Here is a 27,021-nt window from a genome sequence, read left to right on the forward strand (position 1 = left end):
GAGCCGGATGATTAAGAGCCAGAGCAGAATCCTGACACTAATAAGAGCATATGTGTTGTCCTGAGGCTCTGTGGCAGAGGTACCCCTGACTAATATAATGCGATTGCACAGCTGTTTAAAACTGCTATTCACAGTACAGACAATTGGTGATAACAAGTGGAGCAGTAAAAGCGTCTAAAGGGCGGAACAAACATGATAAATAACTTTCTTGCCTTTCAGACCTCGAACCAAGAGGCACATGCTGCTTTGCATAAGGAAGCTGCCCCCCCCCCCCCGCTTCTCAAATGCGAGTCACTGTTGCTGCTTTCTGTCACCACTCAGTTGGCCAGATCCATCGTAATCCCTCCCCTTGTTCTCCAGGAGCAGCAGTTTAGAAATTATTCCATAGCTGGAGCTGTGGTAAGCTATGAGGCCTAGAAATAAAGGCCTCCAAACTAAGTTGAGGCATACAAATTCATACTTTGCACTATTGCCAGAAGTGCACTGGGCTTTACAAAGGCTGAGAAATTAATCCTCCCACCACCTACAAAATGGGAAGTATATGTCAGTTCTGCCCCCAGAGCAAAAGCTGATCACCTACCTGGTGAGATACCTCCAGGATGAGGCTCAAAGCCCCTGCACACAAGTTTTGATTATTTTAGCCACCCTTCTCTTGAGAATGAGACGTAATATGTTTGTTTCCCTGAAAACTACACTTAAGTCAAAGTTCGAATACTGGCAGGCTTTGGGCCCTGCAGCCCACACAGGAAAACAATTTCTGAGTTGTAAATGGCCTGTTAGGAGAGCTGTCCCTTGCATGCAGATTTTCAGGAGATCAAACAAATTAAACCAAGAAACTAAAATCTATCTTGATGTACAGCCTATAAAGCTTTCATGCAGTATAGAGAAAAGTACTGCCTGGATGTAGGCTTGCTTGGTGCACAGAGGGAGACAATGTTAGCAACTCAAGTCAGTGCAACAGGCAAAGACAGTGCAGCTGCACCTCTTCTCTAGGCAATGAGAGTGAGAAAGCTTAGCAAAAAAAGAAACATAAAACATTCTAACCTGATAAGTACTGGAAAAGGAAAGGTGATGTTCCATGAGTACACTGCCCAGCAGGAGACAGAAATGGTGATAAAGTTACTTCCCTGTAACCAGACCCTCAGAAGTGAAAAGATGCATTTGATTTCAAAACACTGCTCCCTGGACAAAGTCAAACCTCTTCCTGTCCAGCACACGTGGGCTACTGCCACAGCATATTCTGCAGGTGGCATTTGCAGGAGCATCAGTAGGAATTTGACAGGTCTGCTTAGACCGCAGTGGCAGGGAGCTGATCAGTAGGTAAAGCAGAGAAGTGCAGACTACCCATAAATCAGAAATAGAGGAAGATTTAATAACATGCTTGGTTAATATTTACAAACATTGAAAATTTTGTTAGCTATGTAAATAAAACACAGAAATAAGAGACGGGGCTGCAATAGCCGAGCAAAGCCAAAATATACCAGGTTAGAGTATTTGTTGTGAGCTGGCATATGCCTGGAGAATGGAATGGAGACACACTATATAAATGGAAAGAATAAATAAATAAATATTGACATTATTCTACACCTGTTTAGCCTCTGGAGACCAGTGATTTGTGGGACCATATGTTGGACAAAATGAGACTGTTCATTGATAATTGTAAATGTGGTGACCCCTTGCAAACTGGATATTAAAAATATTAAGTAAATGGCACATTTTAATTATACAGTAAAGAGGCTGATCTCCACCATTAAAAGACTGCAGCTGTCAGGAAGAATTGATCATATGACAGAAGGTAACATTTATTTGATAGCAGACCTTGGTAAATGACATCCCAAACAATATTTAGATTCTCAGACAAACAAATTCAGTTCAGACTTGAGTTTAACCGCGAGGCACCAGTTTCTTTCTCTTTCAGCTGAGACAATTTTTATCTGTTCCCCATATCCTATAGGGCTTGTTTGCTTTTTTGCTTTGTTTTAATCAGTTTCGAAGTATTTAAATTTAAAATGAAGTATTATTACATGAGAAATTGTAAACGACAGAATTCGGAATTGGAAGTCTACACATTTGTTATTCTTTTTGCCAAAGGTATCGAGTAAGTTGCATAATTGCCAGAGTATGATATCATCTTTATCAACATAAACAGAGCTTTCTATCATCTTTGAAAGTGCCGTTGGTGAACAACTGAACATAAAGACCCCAAAAAAGAGCATCCCAGAAGGAGCTGAGAGCATCCACAATGCCTTACAAAGTTGCATAAGGAAATGAAGTAGACACATAGCAAGTAGTCATCAGCAAAAATGCCAAAAACACTCTCATATATGTGCTTCTACATCTGAGGCAGAGGAGAGAAACTGCAGACAGTTTTTGTAGCGTCCTTCCTGCTTGTTGTGATCTGACCTTAAGACAAATGTGTGATGGTAAAGCAGCAGTCCGTGTAGATTGATTCTTCTCATTGACCCAGAGAAACCCTTCTATACACAGGGTTTGATGCTTTCCCCCTCCACTTCTGATTTTGTGAAGCGCAAGGAGTGTCTCACATTGTGCCAATCCTATGGTGAGGCACTTGCAAAGTCTGAAGGTTGGGGCATGTGAAATATGGAGCTGGAAGAAAGCATGCAGCTATTCCATTGGAAGCGAAGGGGAGTGTAGGCCCATAGAATACCTCTTCCTTCCCCTCCTTGCTAACATCCAGCACCTGCAGGTCAAAGCATGCAAAATATTTTCAGGATCACAAAAGAAGGCTGAAACAAATGTGCTGGCACACATCACATGTATGCACTATTAATCCCAACAGAAAGGTAGTTTCAGATAAGTTTTAGATTGTATTGGTGCTCTAGTGATCCACTGGCTGTCTTTATCAACCAAACCAAAACCTGAGTGCTCAGGCACTCAGCAGCAAACAGTGACACTGGATCCTGCTTTCTGGCAGCAGAATGTGCAGCCATGCAAGTGGATTACTCTGCACAGAAGGGCTCCTGCTGGCACAGACCAGAAATGATTTGTCAGCTTTGGTGCTATATAAGGACTGCAGTTCTATAGAAGATAGAAATGCCAAATAAATTACTGACTTAAAGAAAGTAAAGGTATATGGGAAAAGCGGATTTTTTTTCTTCCAAAGGAGAAAACAACCTCAGTTTTCCTCAATTTGAACATAAAAGGGCTAGTTATGCTGGTTAAAGCCAGGCACTCTGCCAGCAGCTGAGAAGGGGCAGCACACACAGCTCTGCCAAATCACTCATTATACGGCTTTTCCCTTTGATGTGGGAATTGTCAGGCAGGCTGCCAGTTCACAACTAGTTTGGGGATGTGGACAAATGTCCGTTTAAGACAGCAAGATCCCAGGATCATTTTTACTTGTCACTAAGCCGCATTTAAACCCAGGTGCAATGCTGTAAAGTACCTGTTGATTATAAATGAGCCCGTAGGTGGAGTACAGCCACCACCTCTGTACTGCACTATTACTCCACCTAAAGCACTGTACGTCAGCTAGTGTTAGCAAAGCCAGTCTGAATGACTTTTTCCAACAAATTGTTAGGTATAGTATCCAAAAACTTAGTAAAACACAATTATACTACGACCAGAACATGTTTTTAACTGTTTATCTTGCATGATCTACCCTTTACGAACTCATTAGAAGACCAGCAGCTCGGCATCCTAAAGTATTCCTTTCTTATGCTAAGCCTTACTTGTAGTCTTATGGGGACAGTTTGGAGGGGAAATCCTAAACCCCCAAAAGTTGGAAGCTAATGAAAATGTTCTTTATCAGCAAAAGGGCAGAAACTGAGATGTAAAACAAGAGTTTCTGTCTGTAACTGCCCAGCTGGTCACAAAGCGATGGCTGTGATGCAGAACTGCTTCACTCAGGAACATGCAGAAAGATAAGAATTCCTAACTTCTGTACAGGAATACCAGAAAGTCATGGATCTGTAGGTGAGCTGCTCTTATACAAGATGAGAGAGCAGAAGAGTTTGTTGGACAACCTGTTGCCTACAGCAGGGATCAAAAACCTTCCACTGAAGCTTTAAAGCAGTCAGTCCTAGGGCAGGCTGCAGGCTGACTGAACGTGGTCAATGAACAACTCGTTAACTCTGGCTGCCCTTCAGAAACATGACTTGGAAAGAAAAAAATATAAATCACAAGATGGGCTGAAAAATTCTCAGCCCATGCCCTGTCATCCATTTCTGCAACCCTTTTTCTTTTGAACCTGATTGTGTAAGCTGTGACTACATACACATTATTTTATCCAAACCTTGCCAAAGGAAAGACAACTCAACCCTGGTTTACTGGAATATCTCAGAGGAATTGCATCTTTGGCTCATCTGGAAGTATTTTTAATATCCACAGTATTTCCTCTCCATGTTTATGTAGGTTCAGTGGCTGCATAAGAAATATCCTTAATCTCTCCACTTCACATATATTTTCCTTTTTTAATAACCTCTGTGCAAAACTTATCCTTGTGACATTATTGGAAAAGACTTTAAAAAGAAGCATAAATCACTCACCTGGATACATGCCAAAGGCTCATTTGTCCAAATCGAATAGCCACCAACTAAATATATTCTACCATTGTGGACAGCAACTCCAGATTCATTTTGACCTAAAGCAAGGAAGGAAATAGAAACCACTTTCAGTGTTTAATTAACCCTTTGAACACCAAATGTTGGAGTTCTGTAGTAGGATGCAAATGCACCTGGCAGTAACTTGACTGTTTCAGAATTCACATCATGTTGGAGCGAAGGTGAAGCGTGAGGGCTGTTCCTTGCACTACACAGGAGCCCCGTACAGTGCTGCCCAGAGATGTCCCAGATGAGCAATAATGTGGCAGTGCAGGGACCATCTACTCCTTTCTCAATGGCACTGGTTTGCATACACGTGCTTCACGGCCTCTACCTGCCTCGCAGTTACCATCAGACATGAACATCCAAACAGACACAGAGGCTGAGAGTGACGAAGGCCCCTCATGTGCTGCCCACACCTGTTCACCCTCACCGTTCCTCCAGGTACAAGTGAAAATGGCAGAAGCTGCTGCTCAAGTTCATCCCCATAGCAACGGTCTCCTGAACAAGTTTGGGAGTTCTGACGGATAAATACAGCCTAAGAAAAATCTGCACTACACAGCGCAACAGGCACATTTACTGCCAGTTGCACAGACAGAAAGAAAGGCTTAGATGCCTTCTCAAGGTGCAGGTTGTGGAAACAACCTTGCAGGCTAAGGAGAGGCAGCTATCTGTAGCAGGACAGGGGTCAGCTCCAGAATGAGGGTACCTGTGGTGCCAGGGTTTTGCACTTGCAAATCAGATGACATCCTTCTCAAAGGCTGTCAGTTCCTCCAGATAATAAAATAATTAACTAGTGAGCAAAAGAGAGATGAAAAACTGGTTCTATTTGACAGTGTGTAACTCCTTTTTAATCTGTGCCTCTCAGTGTTCATCAAGAACTCTATAATGGCCTGACTTGGAAACCAAGCAACCCTTTTTCAGATCTCAGAAATTAAGAAACCCTGTGCAATATCTTAAAAGAACAAAGTTGCCACTAGAGCAGTTTTAAACCCACCAGGCAGAAAATGGCTTAAGGTGACTGCTTTATTTGTCAGACATTCATCTCTCTGACACAGCGTTTCTAGTTACCTTGAGCTTCTAAGTTAGGCTCCTACAGCCTTTGTATCCTTTTCAGTGGTAGATCTCAGAAATTATCGCAATGCCAAATAAAAAAGGTTGAAAAGTGAGGTAGGCTCAGTTGTAGGACTCCTATAGCAGTCTGAGCTGAAACTTTTTGGCAGCCAGTAGTTCCTAATTGAGCTTCAAGTTTGCTGCACAAGAGAATGGCCACAACATTAATGCTGTGCTATCCTGGAAATCCAACCTTTTGTGCAAAGCTGCTGTTGGTGCTACTCTAAGAATGTGTCACGTGCCTGTCTTGTAGCCTGGCCAGCAGGTCGAGGGAGGTGATTCTGCCCCTTTACTCCACTCTGGTGAGACTCCACCTGGAGTGCTGCATCCAGCTCTGAAGACCTCAGCACAGGAAGGACAACTCACTGTTGGAGTGAGTCCGGAGATGGCCATAAAGATGATCAGAGGGATGGAACACCTCTCCTACAAGGTAAGGCTGCTCAGCCTGGAAAAGAGAAGGCTTCAGGGTGACCTATTTGTGGCCTTCCAGTGCCTGAAGGGAGCCTACAAGAAAGCTGGAGAGGGCTTTTTACAAGGGCATATAGTGACAGAACAAGAGGAATAGATTCAAACTGAAAGAGAGTAGGTTGATGCCCCATCCCTGGCAGTGTTCAAGGCCAGGTTGGATGGGGTCTGAGCAACTTGGTCTAGTGGGTGGTGTCCCTGCCCATGGCAGGAGAGTTGGAAATAAACGATCTTTAAGGTCCCTTCCAACCCAAACCATTTTATGATTCTATGAATGAATTGTATGACTTTATGAATCCCCAGGGATTCAAGGGGGTAGTACATCTGGGAATTGTATCAGGTGGAGATGAACTCTGGTGGACTGGATGGCATGAACAGTGAGTTGCAGTGCTTTGCAAGTTCTGACTGTAACAGTTCTTCCTAGTGAAAGTCAAGAGGAACTTTGCAGATACTCCAGCTAACTAACTCATTCCTGACGACAGAATTCAAACAAGGACACCTCCTTTTGGGTATTTGATTAAGAAGATACTGTTTAGAAGAAAGTGAGGGTTAATGAATTTGAGTGAAATCTTTGCCCTATAATTCCAGCAGAAAGTACTACAAAATTATGTTATTATGGTAGAGATGCATCAGTCTCTTGTACATTCAGGGAGCTAAATCTATGACTGCAGGCAAGCTTCTGGAGAATGAAAAAACAGTAGTGGTAATATTATGACAAATTATTTTTTACTGCTTCATTAAATTAAATTTATGTGCACTTTCTTAAAAATTTAGTGTACAATGTGCTAACACAAAGGTTTTGTAGACCACTCAGTGCCAGAACTGTAATCCAAAATGTCTTGTTGGCTGACGATGGTCCATAAATCAGAAGCAATGGTAGCAAAGTCATGTAGTTCCAAATTCTAAAGGTGTCTAAAGAGAAAAGAACTGATGTTTCTCTTCAACAGCAGCAAGTTCCCCTTTTGGTGTGCAATACTCACCTGTCAACATGTTGAAGTTGCAACGCGTCCACTGGTCAGCATCTATGCTGTAGGAGTCTATGTGCCGGACCAGGATCCGATCATTGTTGTAGTCAAGATCATTCCCACCTAACACATAAAGTTTCCTTTGGACAGCTGCCATGGAGTGATACACTCTCCTCTGCAACATTGGGCTACGGCTTAACCACTTATTCTGGAAAGAGAAAGAGAGAACTTGTCTCAGCACTGCTCAGACACCTGTATTAGTAGTATAATAAACAGTAGCACATTACTGATGTTCTTCTTACCCTTGGTCAGGAATCACAAATGCATATATTTGTGTTGTTCACATTAGACATGTGTGTTGGTTATAACACTGACTAGATGTACTGGACTTTCAACATGTGGTTTACAGTTCTCACATTTAAATTCATTAATTTAATAGTATTTCTTGCTCTGTATTATTTCTGTCTAGATCATCAGGTTTCAAAAGTATTTTTTTTCCTTTATAACTCAGTAGCAAATGCTACTTAAGCCAGACTATTAGATGCCTGCTTTGTATACAGCGCTACAATTATCTGTACCAATGAGCTCTGTTATGAGACGAGAGATTCTTCTACGTTTCTTTATTCAGAAGCTTATTTGATCTTATCCTTGGAGAATGAAGCAACAAGGAAAAATAATTTCCTAAGAATCTTCTCAAATGATTAATGTATTTGGTTTAATGTTAACCCTTTATTTCTGGAAACTTACAAAGTAACATCCTTTTGCATATTCTTCTTACTCATTAACAATATTCAAGAATTCTACCTGTTATGGGGAGAGGTGAGAAGACATGGAAGATAAGGGATTAAAGCACAGTATTTAAACCTAAGAAAAAAATTGCTCCTGCTACGCTTACCAAATCCAACAACCTGGCAACAGATGAGATTAATTTAAGTGGAGGAAGTTAAAATCTGTGAGGAAATTCTTTGTGATACATGTGCTACCACTTGTGGTAACTCAAGAGCCTCTAAAACTTCTGCCTTTTAACCTCCACAATATATAGCTACACATTTCAATGTGTACTAGTAGTTGAATATTAGGCATTAATGATTGCATTAGTAGTCCAGTCTCTTAACACCAGACTATAGACACCATCTGCTTTGGAAAGCCTGCCTGCATCCCCTGATTATATCTTTAGCTTCCTCCACTGCAGTGCCTGCCAGGTGAGCCGCAAAGCACTGCAAAGGCAAAGAAACAGAGGGGCCTGGTGGGGTCATTTCTAATAAGCCGATGTGTGAATACTAATCAGTGGTGGGGAAGCAGAGGTCACCCCAGCCGGCTTGTTGGCAGGTAGCTGTGTGCTCTGTGGCAGATGGCAGGCATTATCGACTCGCCACAAAGGCCTCGCGCAGAAGCAAACGCTGGTGCTGAATGATAGAGTTATTGAGATTCTGTGCGAGATGCAAGCAGATGTGATGGTTTCCAGTACCCACCGTAAACAATATGCCAGCTGAATTTTTAAAAAGAGCTTGTGTGTACAAACATGAAGCGGACCTCATTTGAAGAATGCAGGCACACAATTCCTCTGTAACTCTTTACATGCCAGGCCGGTTTTCTCACTGTCAACACTGTCAACACAGCACGCTGAAGTAGCCCTGCCACCGGTATTTTGGGGTGCAACTTTCACATCAGCAAGTAAAGAATCTAAGTGTCAGATACACAATAGGGACACAGTATATAAGTATGTGTCCCCCCTCATAAGCAAAATAAGATTGCTGCCTGTAATTACTACTTGGATTTGGGACAATCAGCATTTGTACAATCAATGCATAAAACTGCACCTCGAAAAGAAAGAGGCACGTGTGCCATCGCCTGCTTTCTGCTTCAGGCTATGCTTTAAAAAGTCATGCTATGCTTTAAAAAGTCAGTGGGAACCACATAGAAGCATCTCCTGGCACAATTTGGTTCCAAATACAGCAATCAAAGCCCCTATCCTACAATCAGCAAAGTCAAAATCTTCCACATGGGTGTAAATCAGGCTACGCAACTCTGATTGCAAGCTTAGGACTTTTAATTCCTAATACAAGCAAGAGGGCATAACCATGCCCTAACCCTCTGAAATGGTTACTGAGCCATGCTAACCTAATCAAAACACATACATAATGTATGAAATAATCCCTAAAAGATATTTTAGGTGCTTGGGTAATGAAATGATAGGCACCCTTGCAGGCAGTAGAGTAAGTCACAGCCAGGTAGTACAGTTCTCAAAATATACAGGAAACAAAAAGGCTCATATATGCAATTCAAAGCAGAAATGCCAATGACACGTAGCAGTTTTGGGACACTGACTTTGAGTATATGTCGCCCATGGCTGCTGGATTACAAAAAAAAACGAACAAGCAAAATAAATAGTGACAAATACAGGGGATTTAAAGCACATTTCTGTGTTTAATCTAAGATGGTTCTAATGCCTACAGGCTTAAAAAACATAATAAGTCATCAGGGTCTCCATTACTCTGTTAAATTCACACATCAGTACCCAGTGAATTTAAATACCACTAATTCAAATGGTCAGCGCTTTTAGCCTTACAAATCATTGTACGTATTTGCCAGGAGACCTGTTTAAAGCAAAACATTTGAGAAAAAACATACAACACAGATACCCACCTGCTTAGGATCATAGACCATGAGCCTGTTTTGATACTGTGCAGTGTTTGTTACTCCTCCTACGAAAGAGTTTATACAAGTTATATTTTTTCATATAAGCAAAACCAGGACCGAGATCAGATACAGCAAAACAACCAATTCTAGAGTTCATTTGCTGACATAATTACATTAAGTACCACAACTTCTGCTTACATTCCACTGCACTTTTTAATCTGGTTACAAGGTAATAAGTGGCCCTATTTGTCAAACATACAGAAACACAGAATAGCAACAATTAACACCCTACACACACTTCCTTTGTAAAGCTAATTCTATGGGCTAAAAACGAGATAAAAACTGATCTGTTTTTAAATGACTGTGCATTCAGCCTTAGTCAAGACACTAAGATAAAACCCATCCCTGTTCCAAGGAGTGTGCAGAGTGTGACAGTTTAAAAAGGAGGAGGAGGTGGGCTTGCATCAAAGAGAAGAAAGAGGTCAGAGAGAAGCTCTGCCTAACCAGGAGCATGATGTGGGATACCAATGCCAGCTGGACAGCATGGAGGAAATGTGTGCAGCTGAGCTCACCTACATATTTGAAAGAAATCCTATATTTAGTTTGTAGATAGAGTATCTCCTGGTTTAGTTGTAGACTTAGTGACAGAAACTGTCACTCCATAGTGACAGAAACTGGTCTACCACTTACTTTCCCATAACAGTCAGAAAGCAAAGTAAAAAGCACCTCAGAAAAGTTCAGAATAGAGTCTGACCCAAGTAGATGCTGCAAACCATTTACCTCAACACAGTAAACAGATGTTTAATGCCCAATCATCCTGTTCTCCATTATTTTTAACAGGCAAATCTCATTGAGTAAACATGGAAAACTTCAGTGTCAAGTCCGTAATCTTACCTGTGCAAACATGTTCTTGAGTATGCTCAAACCTCCTGGGAAAACTGTCACTGCAGCACTGCCACAGGTCCCAGTCCCCCTCTCTCACCACCCTGGGCCCATGGGAAGGTGGGACCAGACGTAACACCTGCAAGTTGCACCTCACCTTCATCCTACCAAGAGGTCTGGGCAGAACTAGGGCATGCCACTGGCCACACACCAGTGCGACTCATACTGACAAACGTTTTATATTAGAGTTTTAATGGCACATGTCAATAGTGGACAAAATCCACAGTAATGAGAAGAACGAATTTCATCTGTCATTGCATTTGTTGATGCTTCTCTTCTGTTTCAGCCAGGTCAGCAGCACAGTGATTTTCATTCCTGCTGGCTGAGCTATGGCCAAACTGATGCCTCAAAAGATCCCAGAGGAAAAAATTCCAGGTCAATTTAGTATATAAGATAAGACAAGCAGGTCCTTTAATTAGGCTCTTAGGCCCAGGGAAATACACACGATGCACCTCGTGTCCAGGGAGTTCCACAATTTAAGGTATTATCCCAACCAATCCCAGATTTATCTGCTCCCCAGTTCCTCCCAGTTCTGCCCTCGGCACGCCTCTTCGGCAATTGAGTTAGGGGGTTCTGGGACCCCCTCTTCCTTATCTTCCTCTTCATCACAGCACATCCAGTCCTTGGAGCTCCTCCAAAACTCTGGGTTTTGAAGGATGCTTTGACTATGATGTATCTTCTTGTTCAAGCCAGGGTGCAGATGTTCTTAAACAGAAAGAAGGCCTACCTTGAGGGAAGTCTAAACAAGCTACAGGAATTTAGATAGTTAGAAATGAAATGGGGGAATAGGGATGGGTAAATGTGTAAACTACTGTGCTAAAGGGTGAACTAACTACAGCTACTTCTAAAATCTACAAAAAGCTAAAAATAAAAGAAGTCCATAGACATCAGTCCCCCTTTTAGAGGTATGACAAGAACTCCATCTTGTCTAACCTTTACCACCTATACTTAACATTATACCAGTAAGATGACTGACACCTACAACACTAATCATACAATAAGCTATTATGCAGCTACTAATTCCTACTACTCATTCCTGCTGGATGAGCTATAGCTACTCCCACTAAGGCTGCTGGGTTTTTTTTTTTCTTTTATCTCCAAGCTCCATGCTGGGGAATCCTCATTTTGCCAGTGTCCAGCTGCAGCTAGGGCAGCATTTTGGTTCAGAGCCATATCGTGATTTTGAAGCAACTTCCCCACCTCTCACATGTTCTTTTAGGCTGTATGTTCAGACGGGTGTGCATTGAAGTTAAACCAGAAGCTCTGTTCCAGATTTGCACCAGCTGTGCTTCACTTCTTAATGGTGGCATAAGAGTGTGAAATAATAACTGGTCTTTTGAATAGCTTTGTTCCATCTTAGTACTGGCATTTGGGCCAAAGGACCAGAACAAAGCTAGTCCAAAGCAAAAGATGTGAACATCTACATGGAATAAATATAAAGAACTCGGAACCAAAGTTTAGTGCTGAGCTGCTCCTACTGGGTTGAGCTACTTGCTAACATAGAAGGACCCTCTGATTACTCCAAATAATTTTAGTGAGGCTGAGAATTTGATCAATGGATAGCAGAAACTATGGATGTATCTATTTTAGAGTCCTCTTCAGCTGCAGTAGCAGGGAGAAATAACACTGTTACTTGGGTGCATCTCAGCAAGCACCAACCTGTGCTGGGCCTGACATGGACAATGGCACAAACTCCCAGCTCAGAGACACTTACAGGTTCAGAGAGAGCTAGGATGAGATGCAGCCTTTGCAAACCATTTCCATCACACTGTGCTGCACCCTGCTCAACACAGAACCTGTGATGTGCACACACGAGAACAGGCATTGGAAACCAATGACTGCTCCTGTGTCTAATCTCACAATCTGTTATTTGTCTCTACACTGTTGTGCAGCCTCCACAGTCCTAGTGGCCATCAGCCACACGCACAAACCCATCTTTTCTAATATCTGTTTTGTAATTTGATTTTCTTTTATATACAGTTATTTTCACTCCCAGCACAATGTTTAAAATGAGATGTCAGATTAGCATTTTGAAAAATAAAAATCATAGTTATTTGGATGATTACCTCCAGAACGTTAAACTACAGGAGACACATCAGAAACACAATGCTGGGTCATGTATTTCCATTCCAAAAGGACAGCTTCATTTGGGGCGAAAGATGTGAAGGAAGAAGAGAAAGAAGGGTGTTGCTTCCTCGTAAAATAATAAAATAATCAAATAAGCAAAATTATTTGCTTCTCTTCACAAAGAGCCCCTCACATCAAGTACACAGCTTACATCTTTTCCCCTGCAATATTGCTCCTCTCTGGTGTTTTGTCATTACATTCCCTTCACATATCGCTCTTCACTTTTAGATTAATCTGCCAAAATGAGATGCTAAGGATTTGCATACAGATTTGACTACACAAAAATAGATCTGGAATTAATAACAGTCTCTATATGTTTTAATTTCTTCTAGACTGGAGTACCCTTGCCTCCAGCAGTATTCTTGGCTTTGAAAGTCATCAAGCTGATTTGTCTGCTCTTAGGTTATGATGCCACATGCTGCTACACTGTCCCCTGCAATCAAAGTGCTCACAGAGATAGATTCCATGCCTTCCCCTAACAAGTATATTTTATAGATTGGCAGTTTTGATCTCCCCTCCTCAGGGGGATAATCTGCATCTTAACAGGTTTCTATAGATACATCTGTCATTAAATATGCCATCTTATATCTGCATCAATTTTCAAACTCTAGTTCCTCATAACTTTGAAGTGCTATAGCGAAAGTTTAAAATTTTCTGCCAAAATTCAGATTTAACAAGTCTGCAATGCCCTCTTGAACTATTTTTTTAAAAATACTCCAGGCAGCTGGGAAAGGGCAAAAGAACAGCAATATATGTCTCAAAACATAGGCAAAGGAGGGGAGAAAAAAAAGTTTAAATGATACTAAAAATAATACATACTTTCTCAGGAAAAAAATTGTGTAATTCTGAGATAATTCCTTAAACTTCCCTGCTGTTTTTTCTATGAGAAAAGGAGAGGATAGAAAGAGAGACATCATAACAACACGAAGTATTTAAAAATACAAACCATGCTACTAAATTTGATGTCAAGCAATAGTAGCTAATGTAGTAGTAACCCAAAAGTTAACAAAAGAGAAGAAAAAGTCTGGCTGAGTAAATGACAGAAAATTTACAATTTGGTCAGTGCTTGCTGGATTTTATAAATAGAGCGATGGTTACACCACTTTGACATGAACAGCTGGCTTTGAGGACTCCAGTTCCTGGGAGGCCTGAAGCACCCTCAGGACAAATCTGTGTCTTGCTCTTACAGACATAAGCACACCCTCACGGAAAACCCATCATCCAACCTGTGGGCTTGCAATGTTTTTACACTGCCACAGTCACTGTTGCTCACTCCCTTGCAGGCTGTAAATGTTTTTAAGCCCTTCAGGACCTCTAACTTCCCAGCTCATGCAACAGTGTCCGTCTATATGAGGAATTTGCTGCAGGATTCCAAGACACACCTTGTCCAGCCCTTTTCCACACACGGGAAACATTTTGGGTTGTTACAGCCCACCCAATCTGTCCACAAACTCCACTGAAAAACACCTTCAAGACACACACTTCCAAAAAGAGAGAAGGGTGGGAGGTAGTAGATTCAACACCATTTTCCCAAATGACAATTTATAATCCATCTTTATAACATGTCCTAGCAAGACCCCCATATGACTTGAGAAATCTAATCCAATCCAAATCCCCCAGAAAATCTCACAACTCTCTCTCTGAAGTCCCCAGTTGCTGCATGAATCTGAGTTCACTGGGAGATGTGTAAAACTACATATTGGCAAAGAGCCCCCATGTGTATTCCTTCCAGCAAATCCAGGGAATATATAGAAATTGACATGACATAACACCCCAAGGTGCTCTTCTATTTTAGAATAGAAATCTCTCCTCTCTTAGGTGTCTGTGTGTTAAACACAAGATAATCCTTCCTCAACATGCAAACCCATTGCCTCTTACTTCAGCCAGCCCAGGTGCATTGAGGGCAGCTGAGCTGGAGCATATTCTCCCACCCTAAGAAGTCCCCTGGAAGATGCCAACAGCAGCTCTAATTAATGCTGTGCCACTCCAGATGTAATCCAGCTGCAAGCAAGAGGGGCACAAGCCCTACATTTGTTAGCAGACTGCTTTTTTCTTTTTTTTTAAATCATTAAAACTGGATGTTTACATTCAATCTAAGAAGAATCAGTGGCATCAAACTTATCATGTCCATGACTGAAAGGTATGAGATTCATTATTTTTATTCAAATACAGTAATAATGAGGTCTGTACATGTTCCATATACAGACTAAGACTGGGCCACTGAAGCAATTTTTATGTACTTGTTAACCTCCTGCTCCTGGTAAATCCTGTGCCAGCCACATTGTAAAACCTGATTTTGTTAGATTCTGTATATTCTTATTATTCCAGATCTATTTTTTCACAAAAGAATTTTCTAGGCATTACTGAGAAAATATTTTTCTCTTCACAACAGCATACTGACAGTAAGGTAATACTTTTCATTCCGAATCATTTGCAAACTCAGAATAATTCTCCAAGATATGTTATCACCATCATTTCCTCGGTCAAAATCACCAGCATTAGGGAGAAAATAACAGTTAAACCCCAAAAAGAATATTGAATTTTGAAGATAAATATTTATACCTTATACTAAATACAAAGCAACTGTACAGAGTTGGCTTGTTTACCCCTTCCCCCAAGTTGAGTTTTTATGTGTATGTCAAGATGTGATTTTAGCTGACGCATTTAGGGTCAGACAACTCGGGCCTCTGCAAAACAACAGCATAACACTTTGCTTTAAACAAGACTTTTCATGTGCTAATCTCTTGAGCACCTGAGGCAGGGGAAGCATCATTATCCCAAGATGCAGGCACAGGAATGGCCCAGAGCTGGAGTGCCTGGCAGAGGTTCCCTGCCCCTCGCTGTCCCCAGGGGTACTACACCTATACGGGTGGAGGAAGGTTAACGTGTCTGGAAAAGCAGATCTCCAGATTTGCATGTGCACGCCATGGAGGATGCAGGGAGACGGGCATAGTTCAAGTTCTCGCTCTTATGGAAAATACTTCCCCGCTTTTATAGTTAATGATTGTTAGTAATGTTGAACTCCAAAGTGTTTGGTGAATTTTGTTTCTCTTTCACTGAAATACTTCACTTTCACTGAAATACTTCACTTTTCAAGCACATGGCATGCAATTCATTTGTGAAATTGGTCATGGCATCAGATGTTAACTTGGGCCTGTAAGATTCATCCTTCTACAAAAGTTCCAAACCATCTGCCTGATGCTGCAATGTTAGTACAGAGAACTTATCTTTTGTGGTTTAACCCCAGTAAGTGACTCAGCTGCTCATTCACTCCCCCGGGGTGGGGTGGGGAGAGAATTGGAAGAGTAAAAGTGATAAAACTCGTGATAAAGACAGTTTACAGGTAAAGCAAAAGCCACACAGAAACACAAGCAAGCAAAACAAGGAATTAATTCAGCCATCCTCAAGAAAGCATGGATCTGTCAAGCGTAATGGTGACTTGGGAAGACAAAAGCCATTCACTGCAAATGTCCTCCCACTTTCTTCTTCTTCCTCCAGCTTCATATGCTGAGCATGATGCCATATGGTATGGAATGTGCCTTTGGTCAGTGGGGGTCCCAGCTATGTCCCCTCCCAACCTCTTGCCCACCCCAGCATCCTTCCTGGTGTGATGGGGTGAGAAGCCTTGACTGTGCAAGCACTGCTCAGCAGTAACAAAAACATCCCTGTATATCATCATGACTGTTTCCAGCACAAATACAAACACAGCCCATATTGGCTGCTATGAGGAAAATTAACTCTATCGAAGTTAAACCAAGCACATTATTTTGACGAATTCCCATGTATTTTTTTTAATAAGAAAATAAAACTAGGGTTGTGAAAAAAAAATAACTAAAAAACTCCAAACAAACGAAAAAAAACCCCAAAACCCAAAACACCCAAGAAAAAGTAATTATATAACAATATAGAGCCCAGAAAACTCAAGAGCTGAATCCACTTGTGCTGACCAGAGGGTCTGACTAGTTCTAGAGTGCAAAAGGCTCCAAGGCTCCCTCTTTTAACATGCTTCTGTCAGGTTAAAAACCCCAAAGAGGTGGTAGCAGCCTAGAAGCCCCTCTGTCACCTGAAACACTAGCCACCCATTTCCTATATATGCTTCCACTTGTATAGCATTTTGTTTAGCTCACTTCCCTTCCCTGCTGCCTTTGTCATGATTTTATCCTCGTTATTTTTGAATCCTTATCATATTTGTCCCAAAGGAGCAGCAAAGTAAAGCTGAAAATGACTCCCAATAATAGCAGAAACCCCTTAAGTCTAGTCAGCTTTTGACCAGCAAAGCCTTTAAGAGGGCAAGCAGCTGTAGCAGAGGCACTAAGTAAATGGTCATCGTGCAGGTCATGCTTTGATGACTCTCTCCACAAATACAAGGGCTAGAAACTTACATTATGACTGTTTAATTTATTCACTCACTAAAAAACTGGGCACATTTTCAGGGTTCCCTTGCCAGCTGGTAGTAGCAGACTGACTTTGAGAGCTCTTTGCTGATGACCCATATTTCCCAGAAAAGGCAGCAGGGATACAGCTCAGAAACATCTCTAACTCAGACTAATTTTTTAATTACTTAATTTTAGGCCACATACTTCAAAATTAGGTTCCCTCCTGCATTACTGATTACTTTTATGCTAACATCTTATATTCAATGACGAACAGTGAACATTTTCAGCAGTGACTATGATACAATAAAACATCTCTCTGTACTATTCCCCCAGCCCTGAATGTACCACAAGCTACATTTTAGTCCTAAGCAATTAATTAATAATAGAAAGCTAGCTACAGTTATTATATCTCCTTCTCCCTTTCATTTTAAAATAACTCTATTCAATACATAGAAACCAGTTTTCAATCTGTGAGTACATAATTCAGATCAATACACTACTGAACTGTAGCATGGTATGCTCTCGTACTTCATAATAACCTGTCGGAATCTAGCAACTCAAAACTTCTAAGCATTTTCTCAAAAACTACCCAAATACAACTGAAAAGCACTATCTATCTTATTACATTGCCAAAACATTGTTCTTGACTGTGGTTTTACAACAGAAGTTATGTTCATGGCATTTACAAATACAAATGGAACAATACTGACAAAATATTTTTTGTTGTTTTGCCCAGTTTTAAAGAGCTGATATAACAGGCTTCCACTTACCTCTTCCCCTGATTCTAAGCTCTGTTAGAGGCATATCCTTGAACACAATATCACACTGCATCATTATATAAATGCAGGTAGTATTTAAAACAAACAGGCAGGCATGCATTTCACCTACATAACTAAGCACATGAATTAATCCTCAGCATAATTTCCCCTTTCCTAGCATATCTGGAAAGATTAAATTTAATCTTCAATCAGTCCCACATTTGACTTAAAAATCCTATCAAATGCTATCTTGTGCTTTGGATATTTTAGAGTTTTTGGGTTGGTTTGTTTTTTGTTGGTTTGTTTGTTTTCAGGGTTTTTTTCAATTAAACTAAGACAAAAATTATTACTTTTTTCATTTACTGGAGGAAAGACCACACTGATGGATTTCTAGTGCACATTCAATGATTTTATATGAATATGCTTACCACAGTTCCCTGAAAAGCCCTGTTCTTCATAAATGGAGACTGACAAATGTAAACCATAAGATGGGAAAAAAACCAGTAAGCAAGATACAACAGTAGTAACCTCCATGCATTTGAAGTGCCCACCACAGAGATACATCCTTCTTCACTAATAAAATAGGAAAGGTAGTCAATAAAGAGGATAATGCACTGAACACACCCAGCTAGTACCCTAAAACAGAAACCCTGTTCCTGTACTGTACCTGGATCTCACTTCAGGATTAATTCACAGCACAAACTCTACAAGATTCCTTAAATGATGGTTACTGAAGGAAGAGATGCAAATACCTGCCAGGGATCTCATTCATTTTCTGGGTTTTGTCCTGCTGTTAATTCCAAAGTCATCGTTCATGAGTTTAGTGTATATTAGTAAAACCAGATACCTGCTAAGTCCCCTGCCAATGCTTAGGAATCCATTCCCATGAGGCACTTAATCCATACGGACAAAAAGGTACATCTGTTAACCTAAACAACATACTTTGAGAAGCACGGTGAAGGCCTAAGTAGCTAACTTAATCTTCCCTTCATACACCATCTTTTCACCAGAGGCTTTCCAGACCATATTAAAATCCCCAGAGGGGATACCACAGGGTATCTACAGTGAAGATGCCAATCACTGAACGTTTACCTCAAAGGCTGGCCCCATTTACTTGTTAGCTTTCTTAATAAATATTGTAACTATATAATCTTCCATGGAACACTTCTTAGTAAAAGGGGAATATTTTTCTAAGAAATTTTCTGTAGACACTATCGACCGTATTCCAAAATAACTAATCCCAGAAGTCATTACAAAGACTGAGTAAACGATGTCCTCAACCCCCATCAATGTAAGATAATAATGTAACACATAACATAAAAACTACATCAGAGTCAGTTGTAAATGATACATTAGCTTAGGATTATAAGGCCTATACATTCATCTATCTGTGCCATAAAGCTAAGATTACATCCAGACAGTTCTGTGCACTCATTATAGACAGCGCCATGGATGATTTCTAACAAAGGTCATTTTGGCCTGTTACAGTATACTGATGAGCAACTGGGTGCAATTCATACATCTGCCTTCAAGCCCTGGAACAGTACAAGCCAACAAGCACCTAATTTTCCATTTCAATATCAGGACTAAATGAATCAAAGAATCATAGAATATTCTGAGTTGGAAGGAAACCATAAGGATTATGGAAATCCAAGTCCTGGACCTGCACAGCCCTGGACCGGCTCAAAAATCACACCATGTCCCTGAGAGAGTTGTCCAAACTCTTCCTGAACTCTGTCAGGCTTGGTGCTGTGACCACTTCCCTGGGGAGCCTGTTCCAGTGCCCAATCAGCCTCTGGGTGAAGAACCTTTTCCTAATATCTAACCTAAACCTCCCCTGACACAACTTCAGGCAATTCCCTCGGGACCTGTCACTGTCAGAAGTACCAGATCATACTACAGAAACTGTCTTTTGGTTGGTTGTTTTTAGGAAGCACACAGAATTTATCATCTGAAATTTGTCCAAAAGTGCATTATCGTTTCAATTCACTGTGATTTATGAATGGCAGCCATGAGATAGCACGTATGACATGTAGCTTTGAAACACAGAGATATACTTAGGAGAAATAAAATATTGTATAGGTACATTATGCTCCTATACTTCTAATCAGGCTTCAATTCTTTGAAATAGTCATCTCCTAAGACAAAAGTTATCATGACATATAAACCATAGAAGATTTATTAGTTTAATTCAAGACAGTATTTTGGTATTTTGTTAGTACCTCAAACTGTGTGAAACGTTTTCTACCTGATATCCAAAGAAGACCATCCACCACATATCCCGCATGGCATGAGAGCGATCGATCAAAGGACTGAACAAAGGTCCACTTGTTCTTCTTGGGGCAATAGCGTTCCACTGTAGGTAACACTTGACGCAATTCATTTCTGCCCCCTACGGCGTACAGGTACTCATCCACGGCTCCCAGCACAAAGTGTTCCCGACAGTTCTTCATCGGAGCTATCTCAGCCCAAGAGTTAGTGCGAGGGTCATATCGACAGACTGTTCTCACCGCACACGTGCGCCCTGTGGAGTGCTCCGCCTCTCCACCAGCTACAAAAAGAAAGTCTCCCATGACAGCAACACAGTGGTGGCTTCTCCCTACAGGCATAGGCGCCAGCTCACTCCAGTTAGCAATCCCTGCGATATGAACGTTCTCCTGATCTACTGGATTGAAGTATCGCAATTCCTTCACTTTACAGACTTCACGTTTTTTCCCACCAATAATGTAGAGGGTGTCTGACTGGAAGCGGGGTTTTGTCCTTGCGGTTTGCCAAACTGGCTGTGCATAGACGCTCTGGTGGTAAGCCAAGGCCTCGTTAATGAGTGCTGTCGCAGTTTCACTTGCTTGGACAAGAGGATGAGTAAGAGCTACAGTATGCAATGTATCCACATCCATAAGGCCAAAGCGGACGTACTGGAGAAGTTCATCCAGGTACTGGTAGCGGCAGTTGTGTTCCAACCACCTTACAGCCAGCTAAAAGTGCGGGGAAGGAAAGGAAAAACAAAACCCCAATTATTTGTGTACAATTCTGTAAAAATTTGGTCTTTTGAAAACTGCTTGCATTGCAAGAGCAGCTATGTATTTGCCTATGTAGTGGTATCTATTAATCTAAAAAGCAGTTATGAAAGCCTATTGGTCAACACAAAAAGATACCTACTAAAAAGCTACCTATAGTAGTATATACAGTGTATAAACAAAAGCATTTTATTGCACCAGCCCCCCTAAAGAATTTCCACAGCATTATCAGCTGGCACTGCTGCTATGCAAAACTCTCATCATGCAATCTGTGATGCTGTAGGAGACCATACTATCCCCGAATCAAGCTGCTGGAGTGATAATATAAACATAGGGACTATGAGATCACTGGATACCATAGGTGCACCAGAAATAAGTAAGACTAATATTAGAGGATTAGAAAGAAAAACCTTTTCTCCCCTCCATCTTTCAGTCTATTTATGACAAAATACTAAAGGAATATAACACAATACGTGCTGAATCCTCAAATATTTTTTTCTTCTTCATTTATTTTATTCATAAAGTAGAGAAAGGTGTAAGGGGACCAAAAATTAAACCAGAGAAGAGAGAAACACAGAAGAGGCTCTGCTAGTTTGTGGCTGACAGAAAGCAGCAGGGAAAACTCTAAAACATCTCAGGAATTGCAGCTGGTATCAACAGCCAAAATTAGACATACCCTTTAAATCATATAAAGTGTATTGAATCCAAATGGGCCTAGAAAGAGACTAGGAAAGCCCTAAAACATTTCAAGAATTGTTGTATAAGTTATTCTGCAAAACCTCCAGTAATGAAGATAGCTAAACTTCCTCAGGAAAACCATTCCCATGCTCTAATATCCTCTCAGACAGATTTTCCTCTTACCTCTGCAGGAGCTCTAAACCCTTCAACCAATTGCCCCCATTTTCCACATTTGGGTTCATATTCCAGAGCTCTGGAATCCCTAGAGCAACTCTTGAAATTGATTCATTCATACAGGATGAAAAACAGTTTGCTACCTTCATTTTCTCCTCCACCTCAGATGCATTTTAGTATGTATGTTGCAGTTTCCTCTTCACTGTTGCTTGGCTCACAGTTCTCTGTTATTGAAAGGAAACAGCCCTCTTTCTTAATGCTTGCTGTTGAAAACTGGACATAATCTTCCTCTTAAGGCCATAGTAGTAGTGAAGAGGTTGGAAGAATCTCTTTGATTATAACAATCTATGCCATTCTTGCTTGTACATCATGATGCAAGATTGTTGGTGCACTATGATATTGCTGATTCATGTTAAAGCTTATGACTCAGTACTATTCTTTTTTTTTTCTCTTTTTTTTCTGCAGAACTTCCACTAACTGTCATGCTTTCTTTGTCGTAACTGAACTCTCTACTATTTACTTCAAGCCACTGCTCCAGTTTGTCAAGATCATTCTCAATCCTAATTGCATTTTCAAAAGTGCTTGAAGACCATTCCACCTTCTCATTTTCTGAAAACATAAACCCCATATTATTCTTTGATCCAAGTCATTATCAAAGACATCGATTAGTTCTGTGTAAGGACAGACTCCTCTACTTGATACTTCAAATCATTATGACACAGAACTTGTGTGGCAGGTGTTTCTAACTAGCTGTGTGATAAAAAAAGTTTTGGCTAAAACTTACTGCTCTGTACTGATCATGGGAATGTCACATTAAGGAGCTGAAAATAAATGTTTCAGTTACTCATGGCTTTCATATATGATGTATTAAATTACTGCTTCTGTATTCTGGAAGAGAGGGAAGATGACAAAACAAAACCACTTGTAGTAGAAATAGCCACTGATGGGCTGTAACACAGTTCTAAATTTCCTTCAGTGCAAAGGAGCCAAATATACCTCTCATCAACATATGGCAGAGACAGAAACTTCCATGTACGATACCAGCAAACATCTGTATATTTATCAACACAATTTATAACACCTTTACTCAGGTTTTGTTTAATCCAGGCTTAGAAACCTGGTGCCTACACAGAAACTCCAAAATTCACCATGTCTATACACTAATTATAGTGCCTATGTTTTAGCTGCACTGGCAGTAACAATTAGCAACTATAATCAGTATTGGCAAAATAAAGTCAAAGCCATTATAGACTTTATGATGCTGTAAGGAAAGACGTTCCAGCTTCTCTATGGAGATACCAATAGCACTTGAAATTACAGCTGTGTTTAACATGCTAACAAGTAAGCAAGCAAAAAAAAAAAAAAAAAGAAAAAAAAGAGATCATCCACAATTTTGAGCTTTAAAATATTTGTATCACTGCTAAATAATTTACAAAAACAAGGAAAGGCTCCTACTCCTTCTGCCATATAGGCAAATTCTGTTTAAACTGCTAGAAGCTTCTTTTCTATTAATTTTAATGTAAGAATGTGTGAGAAAAGGAAGCTACAGCCTAGTGCCTATATCAACTTTAATAAATAATATATTTTGCCATATTCATCTTCTAAACTAAGTAAATGACAAATGTAGACCCTCAGAAGGACAGGATTTTCAAACCAGATTAATTCTCTTATTCTAATGCCTTAACCCACAGGATTCTTCTTTTTCAAGGTTACATTACACGATTTAGCAATAGAGTGCATCCTCAAAACAGCAGAAAAGAGATGGAAAAATATGCTGTGGCACAGTTGGAGCGTACATAGAAGTATACTTGCATGTCAGATAGTGATTCATTGCTCTTCCAACACCTGCTTCCGCTTCCAGTCCAAGTCACACAGCCTCAGAGCTCAGTCCTTCCCTCCCGACTGTTAATGGTGTACATACCACACACATCCCACAGCCAGAGAGGGCACAGAGGCAGTGGAGGTTAAAGCTGAATAAGGAATTTCACTGCTGTTGAAAATAACCCTGCAGGAAGTAGTTACCTAGTCTTTTGGGCTACCAGTTATCCCAGAAAGCAAGAGAGCCCATCACGCCTCTGCCTTGCCCGCTCAGCATCCCCCTGCAATCCTTCTCCCGTCACTCTGCTAGGGAACGTGCCAGACCTTCACTTGACATCACAGCAAGTTTTCTAATCAGAAAAGCCAAGCTACTTTATGAGTGCAAAAAACTTGACATACTCATACTTATTAGGCTCAGGTTCACCTGGAAAGTGACACTTTAAGTCACAAAGTCAGTGTCAGGGAAAGTTGCTGTTCACAGAGCTCCAAGAAGTTTTCTAAGAGCTCCAAGAGTTTTCTAAGTCTGGGCTCTGACAGGAGCCACAGGAACTCTATTAAAGTCATCTTGGTCTGCTCTTTAGCTGATGTATTCATATTGTAGCCCAATGGACTGCAAAGGAAATGTAGTACTTTATATCATCTAAGGTGTCTAATAACTGAAATGAAGCCAAAAAGTGACAGTAGTGGAAAAAATGAGGACGTTGGAGTGTTGTCTTTTTGGGAGTTGGTTTGTTTGGTTTTTTTAGCAACAACAAATACAAGGAAACAAATTTTCTAAAGTTTTAAAACAATGAATTCACATTGTCTCATTAAAACAAATGGAAATCTTAATTATAACAACTTCGTGAACATTCCCATTTTAGGAGAAAAGAAAATTTTAAATATGGAAACAAAAGTGGAGAGATGTATTTTCCTGGACTGAGATCAGATATATGCGACACAAATTATCTGATTTGTATGTGACAATCTGTTGATGATATACCGCGAAGAACCACAAATCTCTTCTTTCAAAACAAATCTCACCTGTTTCTTAAAATAAGCAAAACATTTTGGCCAGAAAAAAAAGTCAATATCTTTGTATCCTTAGCATATTGGACAGCACTATAAATCTGATCCTATTGACTGATAAGCCAAAAAGAGTCATGAAAGCAACACAGTTATTACAGCAATCACCTTAAAGCACCACCAAGGGAACTTCAAAAAATAAAACTTGGACTTCACTAGTTAGGTCTTTGAAAACCCTGGAAATATATATTTTAGCTCTAAACTCACACATAATTTTGCTTATTTTTGGATTTTATCTAACTCAGCAAGCCTCAGGTGTTCCAGACTGGAATCTCCTGTCTCATAATCACATCTCTATTGACAACGAACAGGGATTTCCAAAGGGTCTAAATCTGGACCTCTAAAAGGGTCCTAAGTCCTCTTCTCTCTCTAGAGACTACAAAGGACAAGACCCTTAGGAAATTCATTTAAGCATTTTATTTAAGTAAGGTGAATGAAATTGGTCTGTATCACCCATTTAAGAAGAAAAACGTAAGAAGTGCTGACGAAAAAAACCCCACGACACAACAAAACACATACACACAATTTTTCAAAGCCTTGAGTTACACATGAATATTTTTAGAAGGTAGTAACCACACAGCACACAGCCTTCAGACTCTGCAATTTTATCAATCAGGTACTATCTTTCAGTGGGCAGCATGGAAAATGAATGTCTCAAGCCTAGACGCAGGAAAGCCTTAAAGATAAAAATCTTTTTCTTCTTTTTATTTTGAATTTAAAATGTGCATAAAAATAAGACTGTAATGAGCTGCATGTGGAACAATCAAAATTATGAGGTATTTGCATTTCTTGTGCACCTTGAGCCAAACAACTACAAAATTATGCATATGATTCTCTCAATCTGAACACAGTAAATATTAATAATCTCTGAATCAGCAGTGAAATGCCTTTTGCCCCGAACCCTGAAGAGACTTTCCAACTCAAAAAGTTGTAGTACAGTGACTGAGACCACATTTACAAGGCACTGAGCTGAGGCATGTGCGTGTAGCCTGTGAAAACAAAGCTGTGCCATCCCCCACCCTCTTTACACAGAGACATTTTAAAATTACCTGTTTGTCAGTTTTACAAATGTGTGTCTACGTAAGCAGCCCCCAGTGCGGCACTGCATTAGCAAGTAGGCGTGCTTCCATTTGCTCATTCTGATTTTACAATTAGAATTAAAACATTTGCTCTGTTCAGGGTAAGCTGATAAACAGGGATTTTAAAATTTCCTTTTTTTTTTTTTTAATGTGAAAAATGAAAGAAAAACGTTCCTCTAGATGTATTATGCCTTTGGGCTTCATGTGAGGGAAGGGAAAAAAGACAGAGAAAGCTACTGTGAAGGTCACAGAGTGAAAGAACTTCCTCAGGGCACAGAATAAATTAAATCCCAAGGAAAAAATAAAATGTGATTTCCAGAGTGTGAGGCACAAACTCAAAATGACAATGATTGACAGCCAAACTATATCCGTGCAATATCGAAGACTGCACGTTCTCATTTACCTCAGTGTAGCCAGCAAGCGCCCATTAAACATCCGTCTGATGCCCAAATTAACCTTCTTGGCAAACTGAAAGAGGCACAAACTATCATAATCAACCTTTCATTATCACAGCAGCCTCTAGTTAAAGGGTCAGAATAATTGTGCCATCAGAGCCCTGATTGTTTTCAATCAACAGACGACTGGAGTGACAGCTCAGTGATGGAGTAGTTTGATGAAACCGCACCAGGCCTAATCAGAGCAGATGAAAGGAAGGCATGATTGGTGCAAATGAACAGTCGTGCCTCTCTTTTTCATTTACAATCTGAAATTACTCTTAAATTTACAGGGTTTTTTCTCCCTTATGAGTACCTCTGAAAGAATGTTTGACTTATTATGGGTTCTGACAGTGCAGAGTTATAAAACACAGGTATGGTTTTCAGCCCAGGCTTTAAGTGGGTATTCAGCATAATTTTAACAAATTCACTCTTGAAAAGCACAAAATGACTAAAGACTTCCAGTGACCTAACCTTTCAGTGCTGTTTGATTAGCAGAACAATTTATCACAGCTCACATTCTTCATGATAAGAGAAGATTAAAAAAAATGGGCAAAGATGTCTTGCAAATGTTTTCTCTTAGCTGATATATTTATTGCATTATTGCTCTCCTGTTCTCTCTCTCACACACACAAAAGAAAAAAAATTAAAGAACACTGCATTAATAACACTTTTCCTCTTTGAATGAATAATAGAATCCAAGCAAAGGTTTGTTTGGAGATGAAAGCAGAGACCAATTAACATGCCACTGACAGCATCAATATTTAGTTTTCTGGTGGGTTGGGTTGTTCATTCCCACATTCAAAAG

The 27,021-nt window shown here is 40.3% G+C and overlaps 1 protein-coding gene across 8 annotated transcripts in view; it reads right to left on the minus strand.

Annotated features, from left to right (window-relative positions):
- Positions 1–1,351: 1,351 nt before the first annotated feature.
- The window catches only part of KLHL32 (kelch like family member 32), a 123,836-nt gene continuing 98,166 nt past the window's right edge, over positions 1,352–27,021 (minus strand). For 6 of the 8 annotated variants that reach the window (XM_064649917.1, XM_064649924.1, XM_064649920.1 and 3 more), the window contains 5 exons: positions 20,197–20,923; positions 9,752–9,810; positions 7,121–7,313; positions 4,509–4,603; positions 1,352–2,701 (listed from right to left, as the gene is read on the minus strand). In XM_064649917.1, the coding sequence (XP_064505987.1) occupies positions 2,540–2,701; positions 4,509–4,603; positions 7,121–7,313; positions 9,752–9,810; positions 20,197–20,923 (1,236 nt within the window). In that variant the 3' untranslated portion in view covers positions 1,352–2,539. Of the gene's footprint in view, positions 2,702–4,508; positions 4,604–7,120; positions 7,314–9,751; positions 9,811–20,170; positions 20,924–27,021 lie in introns of those variants that run through there. The other 2 variants (XM_064649922.1, XR_010429342.1) reach the window with 2 other exon arrangements.

Source organism: Pseudopipra pipra, chromosome 3 (genome assembly GCF_036250125.1).
Source record: "Pseudopipra pipra isolate bDixPip1 chromosome 3, bDixPip1.hap1, whole genome shotgun sequence".
Lineage (NCBI taxonomy): Eukaryota > Metazoa > Chordata > Aves > Passeriformes > Pipridae > Pseudopipra > Pseudopipra pipra.